At 50.0% G+C, this 12315-nt stretch overlaps 1 protein-coding gene across 10 annotated transcripts in view; it reads left to right on the top strand.

Annotated features, from left to right (window-relative positions):
* ATP2B2 (ATPase plasma membrane Ca2+ transporting 2) overlaps positions 1-6998 on the top strand; it is a 363982-nt gene extending 356984 nt beyond the window's left edge. For 6 of the 10 annotated variants that reach the window (XM_032841666.1, XM_032841665.1, XM_032841664.1 and 3 more), the window contains one exon: positions 6021-6998. In XM_032841666.1, the coding sequence (XP_032697557.1) occupies positions 6021-6332 (312 nt within the window). In that variant the 3' untranslated portion in view covers positions 6333-6998. Of the gene's footprint in view, positions 1-3141; positions 3197-6020 lie in introns of all 10 variants that reach the window. The other 4 variants (XM_032841673.1, XM_032841670.1, XM_032841674.1 and 1 more) reach the window with 2 other exon arrangements.
* Positions 6999-12315: the final 5317 nt, after the last annotated feature.

The following is a 12315-nucleotide window of genomic DNA, read 5'->3' as shown; positions in this document are numbered from 1 at the left end:
CCCACTGAAGGTCTGACCCCTTCCTAGAGAGGACGGGGCTTCTTACCCATTCAGCTTGACCTCAGGCAGAAAACAGTGAACAGGCTTCACTTCTTGGCTGGGTGTCAGCAATCCCTGGGGGATCTGGTCCAACCCATGGTTTCCTGCCCTTCCTCATCCGAGGGGTAGTGGGGACTCTGGCCCCCTCCATCTTCTCCCTCCTGCCAAGCTCACCTCCCCATGCCACCACTTCTGACCTGGATCTCTCATCTCTGGCCTATCTAGATCTTTCCGAACCCCTCCATAGCTTCTGGCCCCAGGGGGAATAAGAAGTCTCTATTTACCCCCTACCTTCCTTACCTTGTCTCCAGTCAGCCCCTCCCAAACAGCAGGTGAGCGCCTAGTCCTGGTCTTCTCAGATTGCCACAATGTATATGTCCCAGCCCTCAAGCTTTTCATGAGGAAGGAGCTCTGGGTTTCATCTCTCCATACTTTATACAGTGCCTGTACCCCTATCCAAACACAGTACACCCACTGCACACACCCCTCCCACTGAACAGGAGAGGACCTGCATGCCAGGTGGGAACTGGGCCACCTGAGCCCTCTGACGGGAAACACGAGCCACAGAGAGCCTATTGCTGGTCTATGCTCATGTCCCGTGATTGTTCAGGGAATGCAGCCCTGCCAGGTAGGCAGGGTAACAGGGACATGGCAGAAAAGGGAAGAAATGCCCTTCTGGGTCCATTCATAGCACAAACACCCAGGGATGGGGAGACCAGGCAACCCAAGGTGAAATGGAGATCTGTTTGAGCAGACAGGGTCCAGTCACTAGGAAGGCACTGCCAGGTTTTCTCAGGGCAGGAAACACTTTGGTCCCATCCTGCCCCTACCCCCTGCAGCAGAGAGGCTTACTGAGCTGACCTCCTCCTGCATCCACTTAGCCCTGGCTTTGCTCAGCACCACCAACTGTCTTGAAGTCCAAAGACCAAGTGTTCCAGTCTGGAGGTGCCTGGCTGGCTCAGCTGGTAGAGCACACAACACGATCCTGGTTTGAGTATAGAGATCACTTTAAAAAGGGGGGTGGTTCCAGTCTGGAGAGCCTCTGGGGAAAGAAACCGTTTCTTTGGGTTCCTGCCATCCCTCCTGGTGACTCCCACATCCCTCTGGCTGGATCTGACCTCTTTGAAGCACGGTGCTTCACACTGGCCACAGCCAAAGCCTGCCTGGCATTTCTAGGCATGCAGGCAGACTTTGGAAGTCTTCCCATGGCTTAGCCCCACATCTTAGTTCTCACAGCCTAGAGAAGGAGCTCGGTCACCTCAAACCTGGGCAACATCATTCTCACCTTTTCTTCTGTCCTTTATAAAACCATTCAATGAGGCCAGTCAAGTAACACCCAGTTCTCAACACTCCTTCTTCAGAGACTACATCCATATCTGCCCACCCTCCATTCTCTCTGAGGCCCCAAAAGGGCTGGCCAGGCATGACCCCCTCATCCAGCTGCCACCTTGACTCCTTGAGTATCTCATATTCCTACCCTCTACTGGAGAATCTAGACTGTAATTTGGGGTGTATTGTGGGAGCCTGACCATCCCCGTAGCCAAGAGTACTGGTTCCAAAGGGGAATCCCCCCAAATAGCTTCAACACGCACATTTTGATCAAGACGGTCACAGTGTGAACTCTCAATAAAAACTCCCAGTTCCTCCCTCACCTGAATATTTGCTATAACAACAGCATCTCCTCTGTTCTCCAAGGATTCTGAAGGCCCTCTAGTTACCAGGCAGGGTCTCTTCAGGAGTCAAAGGCTTTTTTTCCCACAGAGAGGTGTGACACCAGTAGCCGGGAGTCAGAGAAGGGGTTCTGGATTGGGTGGGCTGGAGAGGTAGGCTGCCTCCCATCTCCTCTGAGCAGGAAGAGACTTCTTCCTAGGGATTCTCCAGCAGAGGAGGGTGGCCCTGTGCATGCTGAACCCAAAATACCTGGGATCTTATACCCTAGAAGGAGTTAGACCACCGTCCCCTGGGTTGCCAAGAGTTGACCACCAAGGCCTGTGGTGGGCCACTGTCTGCTTGGGGCAGACTTCTGACCCATGACCTTGGGGTGAGGAGCCCCCAACCATCCCTCCCCTGGTACCACTATGAGGTGGAGGGCCCCAGGCGGACAGGTGCATGCGGTGATGTGACAGGCAGGTCAGACTTGCATCCAGAATGTTTGGGAGGGAACTCTGCTCCACACTCTTGCTTTCTTCTTCTGACTGATGCAAAAGTGAGTTTGTTTTTTCCCCCCTAAACTTAAAGACACACGCCTGAGGCCTTATACTTGAGCCCCACTCAACATTTTCCAAAGTAGTTCCCCCATCCTTCACTTCACATATGCCTCACCAGGGAAATAGGAGAGAGATCTGCCAATACACCCATTTCACTGAGAAAGGCTCTGAGGCTCAGAGGACTGGACTGACTTGGCCGCGATCACACAAGTGAGTGGCAAGGGGTCTGGCTTCGAGGTGCCTCATTTTCCCTACCGTCCCACACCACTTTCCAGACAAGCCTATAGCCCTGGAGCTTCCAGGGGTTGAATTCCATTCCAGAACCAGTACCCATGCCTACAGCCTCACAAAGTGGAAAGGGATCCATCCTCGGGGCTCTAGAAGGCCAAGAAAGCTGTTTCTCTGCTGGAGTCTCTGCCAGCCTGGCCCGGACTGGGGAGAAGGGCACCTTCCGGCTCTGTAACCCGAAGCCAAGCCCCCTGCCACTCCTGCTTATACCCCTCAAGCAACTAACGCCTCTCAAACCATTTTTGTATTTAGCAAGTTTGTAGCAGGCTGTGTTGGTCAGCGAAGGTCGTCCTCCTTCGAACCAACCAGGCCAAGCAAGCACCAGAGACTCCTAACTCAGAACCGGCCACTTCCTGGCCACTACCACCCAGGGGGCATCTCCGGCTGCCATGCCCCCTTTCCCCTCCTGATTCCAAGACGGCTAGGGCAAGGAGTGCACATCTCTTAAGGGGAGAGATGAAGAAGGAAAGAAAAGAAAGCTGTGCCTCTCGTTAGTGTTTTGGTAACGAACTTAGTGCAATCTTGGGTTGGCGAGAAAATGGCTTGCTTCTGGGGTGGGGCCTAGACCTCTCCACTGTCTGAATATTCCATGTGTTTGTTTCCCTAGAGGGCTAGAGAACCCTGGAGACAGAGTTCAGCAAGAGAGAGTGAAATTAAAAGAGGTTGTGAGTCTTTAACCTTGAGCCTGAAATGAATGTGAATCAATCCCAGACTCTTGGCTTCCCTGAAGCCGGGTAAACATTCGAGTATGTCGAACCGTCCCAGCCTGTCCCAGCCCAGGGCCGACGCATTCCCTTAGAGCCCTCCAAGAGGGGCGTGGGTCTCCTGCTCCCTTTGTGCTGATGAAACCACAATGTCGGAACTCCCACAGGCCGGGTCCTTTCCCCTCTCCCATCCCCCCATACCCAAGTGCAGCTTCTGCCCCAAAATCTCACTTTAGGGTAGGCAGGGATGGGAGGCGGAAGAGCTTTTTTTTCTTCCCGTATTTTTTTCATTTCAGCCTCGGAGAGAACCGAAGTGGACACTTGAGATGACCGTGGCGGGGTGTCCCGAAAAGTCTTGTCCCCACAGTCTTGTCCAGAGTAGTTCATTCTTTCTGTTGTCTCCATGCCAGGGGGAGGGCAAGGGGCCTGCATCTCATTGTGTGTCGTCCCCTCTGCATTTTCAGTCACATGATAGGGTCCCACCACCATCCCTCCTCCTCCTACCACCTTATTGCAATTCAGCCTCAGAACACACCGGATACTAGGCTGGACAGTTCCAGTGGCGATGCTTCCCATTTGACAGATAAGAAAGATGAAGCCCATGACACCTTTTTTGTTGGTTTCACTTAATCAAGGGTGTAATGGCCTGCTCATCAGGAGATCAGAATATTTAATCATCTCTACAGAGCCACGAACAGGGAATCCAGGGAGAACGAGACCTCCGAGCAGTCAAATGGCTATCACGGTAGTCTGCTGGCTCTCGCTTGGCGCCTGATGCCTCTTATTTAAAGCATGATTCCAACAAGCAGGGTCCCCTGGAGTCCCCATCCCATAGCACATAAGAGGGAAAAGGGACAGAGGTGCTTTTGAGCAAACAAGGAAAAGTCAGAATGAGTAATGATGGCTGACAAAGAGAGAAACTATATATATATATCTCAAAACTCTGGGGTCTTCCAGAAGACCAAAAGGATTACTGACCAACTTAAAGTTAAATTCTTCTCTGTGTACACTAAATCAAAAGGCACTCCTGTGCTGTAGAAACACTTCCCATGGAAAGAGTACAATAAGCCCCATGCCAGGACACTTAAAACCATCAGCCACAGCCATCTAGAAAATTCACTTCCATGGACAGGGCTTTCCCCACTGTGCCCCACCAACAAGACACCCCTGGGTTTAGCTGAGAGGTCCACAGATCCTGGTACCACAAGGGCCTCCCCACAAGAACCCCACTGGTTCTCTGCCCCCCCCCCCATCCCAACCCACCCCACCCCTGCCTCAGGCCTGTGGTGTGGAGGTTCCCACTGCTCTACAGGGAGGGCCGTGAGCACACCCTCCACTCCACAGCCAACTTGGCTGAGGCTCTGCTCCTTGGAGGCACTGATGCTGCCTCGTATTCCCCCCGCCACCACCTCCACTCTGAGTTGGGGCTAGGAAGAGAGGAGGAAATACCTTTGTCCCAAATCCCATCTGCCTCTTGATGACCGGCATGGCTTCCCCCTCCCAGGAGTCTGGAGAAAGGGACCCCTCTCTCCAACACGAGGGTCTTGTTCCTCTGCACCCCGTGAGGCAGGGCAGAGGACAACCAGTGAGGCAGCATGTCTTGCCCGTGGTTAAAGCATCAAAAGTGGCAGAGCCAGGACTCAGACTCAGGTCTCCCTATGAGTCCAGTGCTCTTTCTGCTAGTCTGGAAGACCTGATGTCCAACCTCCTTTCACTCTTCAGAAAACCATGGGTTCAAACTAAGACACAGAAAATGAAAGAATGTACTTTTTTGTGCCTCGGGTCCACAGCCTCTAGAATCCCACCCAGGGCTGGGTTTGGCCATCTGATTCTGGCCTCCTTTGGGGGGGGGGTTGTGTTTTCAAAGCACAAACAAATAAAATGCTTCAGGAAATAAGAGACCCCCAAAGTCAACTCCAATGACTGGCCAAGGCTTTGAGTCTATACTCGAGTGTTTACCTCCCAAATGCATGAAGGAAAGAAACGTTGGGTACAAAGACCTCCGTTCACATTGTCCAGGCTTCCAAGTGTAGCTGTGTGTCTGTCTGTGTGTGCCGTGTGGTTCCTGACCCCTCACCGTGGCATGCTCCCGCCCCTGAATGTCATCAGTCTGCCGGCTCCTCCGTGCTTTCTGGCTGCCTCTGCTCTGCACCCCAGAAAGCCCTGAGTTGGCTTTGGTTTGCTTTGCTGCCTTCGGTTTGATGTTCCTGTTCTCTGGCCCTCGTGTATCTTCTCCCATCCCAGTTCATCCCGCTGTCTCTCCTTTCCGTTCCTCTTCTGTTCATGACATGTTATCTGTTCCATGTTCTATGGTTTCTTAACTGCGTGTGGTTTTCTTAAGATTAATGTTCTAAAACGAGCTTCTCCTCCTTCCTCCTTTATTCCCACCTGGTCCCGATCCCCTTCTGCATGGTTGAACTTCTGCTTTAAAGTTAACAAGGCTCAGTCTCTCACTAGGTCTGGGTGCCCGCCGGAGTGGACTATGCTTCCTCTAACCTCTGTTTCCCACTATCTCTGTGATGGGGCTTGATTCCTCCTGTCCTAATATTGTAGTTCTGACCAAAACCAAAGCAGTTTTTAAAACCTCATGGATGCATATAACCTGAGCCCCTCTCCCATTCTTCCCCCTCCTGCCCGTGCTCATAACACCCAGCGACTGTGGATTCCAGCCGCCTGCTGTGCCCTAACCCCTCCCCATAACCCTTCCTCTGACCCCCCCCCCAGCTTGGCTGCTGCCCCTCACTCCAGGACAGTGCTTCTCACCCCTGTGCTTCCCTTGCAGATTCGCGTCGTGAAGGCGTTCCGTAGCTCTCTCTATGAAGGTCTAGAAAAGCCTGAGTCTCGAACCTCCATCCATAATTTCATGGCTCACCCCGAATTCCGGATCGAAGATTCACAACCCCACATCCCCCTCATTGATGACACCGACCTGGAAGAAGATGCCGCACTCAAGCAGAACTCGAGCCCGCCGTCATCGCTCAACAAGAACAACAGCGCCATCGACAGCGGGATCAACCTGACGACCGACACAAGCAAATCAGCTACCTCTTCAAGTCCAGGGAGCCCCATCCACAGCCTGGAGACGTCGCTTTAGCTGAGGACCCCGCTGCCACCGACCCACCCCTCCCCGGGCCCCATCCATCCAGGCATCCAGCTCACCCAAACAGCAACGAGCAACAACAGGAAACCAAATACTGGCGAGAAAACCAACATTTCCACCCAACAGACCCTTTTTCTGGCTGCGATGCTGTTTGAACTCTTTTTCACTTTGAGGCAAGGGGCGGGATCTGCTCGGGGAGGGGGGCTTATGGAAGTGAGCAATTTTCCGAGAACCAGCCCTTCCCGGCTCCCACCCAGACATGGACCAGCCATGCACCCGCCAGGCCACCATGTCCCCTGCATGAATGTACTGGACACTTCCAGTCCTCCCCTTGTTTGGTTTTGGGGGGGTCGGGGAGGGTTTTTTGTTTGTTTTCTTAGGCGGGAACTGCAAACAGACTCTTTTCTGAGACTATTTATCCAATCCACTGGTCTGTGAGTTTTTGAAATGCTTGTGCAGCATGGTCTCAGTTGTATAGGTTAATTTAACAACTTTTTGAAACTGCAGAGCTTAACTCGCCTAGTAAATTTGCACCAACCGAACCGAAGAACTTCATAGACACTCACGAGGTTATATCCATTTCTTTGTATCTATATCAACGTATACCTTTCCAAGACTGTATACGTCCATATAGATATGTGTGTGTATATATATATATATATGTGTGTGTGTATATGTATATATATATACACACATACACACACACACACACACACACACACGGATATATAAAGTTTTTTTGCCGGCATGTTGCCTTGTTTCCGCTTAAATTGCTCTATTTTAACTTATTTATGTCCTAAAACAAGAATGTAATTTGTTTACAATCCTGTAGATAACGTCCTTGGCTATTTGTATGGTTTAAGAACACTGGTGGCTGAGATGCTATAGAAAACAGCTCAGCCCAACAGACACTTCCCTGGATTGCACCCTCGGTGTTTCCCAATAGCCATGCTCTGATTTTTGCCTGCTGTTTCCGTTCAATCATGTCACTACCGCGGGAGGCTCAGGCAGAAGCCAAACGCGATCGAAGAGGAGTCTCCATCTGGAAGGGGGTTAACACAGTGCTCCGTGCTCCGTAGACACAGGGAGAGGAGGAGAGAAGGCTTCCTAGGTTCACAGCACTAACGGCGGGCCCGGCCCGAGGATGACAGGGTCCACCCCGCTCTGGTCGAAGACTTTTCTCTCGATGAAACTCACTTGAGTTTACTAAGAGCATTTCAAAAGGAGGTTCTCTTTGGCACTGTCTGGACAAGGTTGAGGTAGTGTCGCAATATTATAAATGCTACTGTGTTGATTTTTTTTAAGTAATTTAGAGGTTTATTTACTTATAAATTGCAGCATATGAGCTGTTGGCATACTGGATGAGGATCATGATGGCTTGCTGCTTTTATTTTTATTTTTGAAGAAGAATAGCCTTTTTCTCTGCACTATTTAGATCCGAACGAACCTTATGATGTGTATATTGAGATGTATTCAGTGTGATTTTTAAACCAAATTGTCTTCCTGTAGTCGCAATATATACTGTAGCCTTTTGACAGCAAGTCTTGCTTTCCCAGACAGAAAGCCATTCTGAAACCCTACAGTATCACAGGTGAGAAAAGGTGGTTATTTTTCCCCCAAGACAATAACAGCACTAGTAATCCCACTTAATGAAAGCTTATTTAATTGTACGTCAGCCTCTTAACTGCTAAGCACTTTGTGGGTATCAGCTTTTTTCATAAAAGAACTTTTGTATTTAATACAAAGTTTGCTTTGAGACTTTTCAGCATACGATCTTTTTCCATAAACTTGTACAGTGCAAAAGACATTTTGAATACCATGATCGATGACGTCCCATGCTTCGAGGAAAACCAAACACTTTCCACCTCGCTTGCGAAATTCATTCCTCATACTGACCCCTTCCCACAGTTGCTCTGTGTCAGCTCAGCCCTTCCCTTCTCCAGGCCCAGAGAATTCTTCCACAAACAAGATGAGAGCCACTCGGGAAAAGAGCCATAGTCAGCTGGGAGGGCCTACGGCTGGGTGGCTGTTGCAGGAACCTGAGGCTTTGGGATCCCAAGTCAGCCCATCCCACCTGGCAAAACCATCCCGGAAGGAGGACTTTCTGTGTGTGAGAGCATCACCTGAATGTCGTGAGGGAATCTCTCTGAATGGACCTAGCAGAGAAAACTGCATCCCCAAGGGGGTGACCAGCCCTCAGATGTGCTTATTGGATTCCCATACAAACACCGCCAAAAGCCAGCCTGCTGTTCTCCTGCCGAGAAAGTGAAGACCTCCACATGTGACAAAACCTGGAGCAGCTTTGGAACATGGTGTTTTTTTGTAGTTTCCTTTCTCAAGGTTTTCCATCACCCCACCTTCTTCTTGGTTCCAATCCTGTGTCCATGACCTCATTCCCCGATAGCAGGAAAGCCGCACTTGCCCCCCATGGTCCCTGTTCGTTTGGAGCCGGGACACTGGGAAGACAGGAGGGCTTTCTTTGAGCAGAGCCTAGCTTGGGGAACAGGGAGCCGTGGAAGTGACCGAGGACACCCGACATCAGTGTTGGTCTTTTCTTGTCAGGGATGATGGATGCACACACACACATACACACGCACACACACAGAGGAAATGATTGGTTTGTCAAAACTCACTGTAGTACATAAAGCTTGCACTCTGCGTCCTATATCTTAGCAGCATGGGGTACGTTTGGCAGTTCACCCCATTAGGGGGTCAATAATTTATGACCATTCATCTGTTTTTATGAATTTTTTTATCTAGACAATAATTGTAAATAAAGAACTCACCGTCTCTGTTCATTTAATACTATGCAATGGTTATGCTTTCAATTGCTGACTCTTCTTACTCCCACAGTGTGGTTCTGAAATGTCTGTGGTTTAAAAAAAAAAAAGGCAAAAAACTAACATCAAACAGAACACAGTAAATATATACTCTGTAATGTACATTTTTTTTCCAGTTTGGGACTGCACCATCCACTTAGCTGCTTCTCTGTCCTCTGGACAAGGGCTCTAGGAGAAGATAGCCGATTCCTTCTTAGGTCTAAGCTCAGCCAATTTGTCTCCCCTCAACAGATGAGAGAAGAGCAGGGAGCCCATTCAGTGACCCTTGGGGCTGGAGAATCACCCACCTTTGGAGGTGGGCAGGGAAGAATGTTTCCTCCCTGCGACTCGGGCCAGAGCTTTGCCTAACTCTGAAGCAGCCTCCAATGCTCCCACTAGCCCCTCACCATGGCCCCTTGCCCCTTGTCCCCACCAGAACACAGAGTAGACAAGAGAGAGGGTGTCCCGCTTTTGAGACCAGACCAGTGTTAATGATGGTACTGGGCCAAGGATTCTGGACCCGTCTCAGCCTGGGTAGCCTACTCACTGAATAGCTGCTCTTTTCCCAATCATGCCGAAATGCCACCTGTACCACATACTGATAACTTGTATAGATTTGGGTCTATTTCTGGAATTTCTCTTCTGTTCCCTTATCTGAGTGGCTCATCAGGCACCAGCCATACAGTTCTAATTACTGTTGCTTCAGATAATGTTTTACCATGCAGAAGGATAAGTTTTCTCTTTTTCAACAAAATGTCCTGGTCATTGTCTCACAGCTATTCTTTTAAGTAAGCTTTCAAATATTGCCAAGTCTTCCACCCCGAGCACTTCCCCCACTGCCATTCGATGTGCAAAGGCCTTCCTTCCTGCCATCGTAAATACTGTTCACTCAGGGTCACTAGATAGAGTGTCCCGTGAGGAGAAGCAAAAAGAGCATCCTAAATTTGGGGGAAAGCCATATGTTCCTCCCACCATCTCACCTGTATCCTAAGTCAGGATGTCACCAGGAGAGGCCACCAAGCCCCCCACCCCAACCTCAGTTTGGGACCCAAAGTCACCCACCTTGATTGTCCTGGGGGTGGACCCTGCATCTGCCCCAGGCCAGAGGAGGAAGAGGGCTCTCTTCCACACCTGGAACTACCAGAATTCATGGCCCAGTTGCTTTTATTTCTAACTCTCCTCATGAAGAAACATTTATTCCCATCTCCCTTTCTGAACTTTTTTTTTTTTTTTTTTTTTTTTTTTTTTTTTTGCCAGGAGTGGAAGGGGTCGCTTCTTGTTCTTTATTCAAAGCTTTTTCGGCGGTTGTGTGATAGGTCCTTTGGGATGCAGCAATTTCTTTTCTGGACCCTCACACCACGCAGACTCCCCCTATGCATTCGTGCTCCACTTAAGGGAGGCTGTCAGCTGGGTGTACCGCGACATGCCTTCCACCCTAAACTCTCTCCATAGTGTCTGAAATCCCATTAGAAGATGGTTGGGGTGCGTTTCTTGAAGGCTTTGGGTCTTCCAGAGCCAAGTCCTATCAAACAATAGCAGAAAACCCCCAGGTCTTTTCCAAGTTCCAAGACAAGCTCTCCTGATTGTGATATAGAGATCCTACTCAACCAAGTAGAGGGAAGGGGATCCCAGGCCCTGGGCACCAGCCATCACCCCCTCCACCAAAAACAAGACCTTTGAGGCTGCTCTGGGACCTTCTCAGCCCCCTAAGTCTGTTTTGTAATGCCTGTGGTGCTCTCCCTCCGGACCTTTCCTCTTGGGGGTCGCCACACTTTGCTAACTCTTGTGTGCACATATTTTATAACAGAGTAGCGAGGAAATGGTGCCGCTCCAGCTTCCACAAGCTGCCCGGGCTCTGGGGGGCTCTGGGACAATCGGGGCTGGGAAGTGACTGTGCTCTTATTGTACACTCTTTATTTCTCTGTATCTCTGGCTTGTGCTCTTTGTAATTAATGGGATTTGTCTGCCTTTTCAACACTATCCTGAGCAATAACAATAAATGCACACGTGGAAACGCAGACACGGTACACATCACAAGGCCTTTTTCCGCAGGACAGCTGGGTCCCCGCCCTCTGTGGATTTGGACTCGGGGGGAAATGGAGTCCCTGGGAGGGAAAGTCACTTTGTCCAAGGGTGCACAACTCGGTGGGCAGTCTCTCTCCTTCCACCACATCACACCTTTCAAACTTCCACCATTTAAGGGAGCAAGTTTAACCTGCCATTAAGTCATTAACCTTCCATGAGCAACAGTGGACAGTCCCAGTGAGCAAGACTTTGGGGGAAGAGGTCTTGGGAGAAGAAAGAGATTTGGAGACAGAGGGTCTGGGAGGTAGGGGCACATACTGGGGAAAGTTAAGAATGGCCTGATTTGGGGTCTAGGATCAAATGCAGGGAGGTGATGGGACAAAAGATGTGGGTGGCACCCCTCACTGGGGAGAGGGGAAGCAGAGGGAGCCTGGCGCCCCAAGAATCTGAACTTTGCAAACCTCTGCTGAGCATCAGCAGAAAACAAGAATGTGGCCAGACCAAGAGATGATCTCAGTGTTGGCTCAAATGTTGAGGGTTGCACATGTGCACTTACACACACACACACACACACACACACACAACACTAAAGGTCAGCCCTTGTCAGGGAAAACTGATCTTCAGATCAGGCACCGTAGAGGCCCATCCAAGTTCTAAACAGTTTCACCTCCCAGGGTCAAATTACTCCCAACATCAATGGTGCTTCAGTGTAGGTATTTTAATTTCCACTTAACAGAAGAGGAAACAGCAGCTCAGAGAGAAGAAGGGTAGGCCCAGCTAGAAAGGATAAGATAAAGTAGTGCTCCTAGCAGTCTTGATGCCAGAATTGGCCCCTGAAACCTCTATATTACAGTGCCTTTCAGTCCGACTAGTAAATAGCTTAATGAATGAGATACAGTTGCATTGCTTGTCCCAAATCCCCAATCTCTCCGTCAGTGCCTATACCAGGGAATTCCTTGAATAACAACTATGCCCCATGCATTATATTTGCATTATGCCTTAAATGTCACTGTCCCTGTTTTCTACTTGAGAAAAGCAAGGCTCAGATGCACCAGAGAATCAATGGTGCAGCTAGAGATGGAAGGCCAGGGCTTGTCCCTTGAAGAACAGGAGACCCAAGAGCCCCACCCACT

The sequence above is a fragment of the Lontra canadensis genome, unplaced genomic scaffold (genome assembly GCF_010015895.1).
Source record: "Lontra canadensis isolate GAN:19392208 unplaced genomic scaffold, GSC_riverotter_1.0 scaffold124, whole genome shotgun sequence".
Lineage (NCBI taxonomy): Eukaryota > Metazoa > Chordata > Mammalia > Carnivora > Mustelidae > Lontra > Lontra canadensis.
Note: the sequence above shows the minus strand (reverse complement) of the source record. Positions and strands in the feature narration are given on the sequence as shown.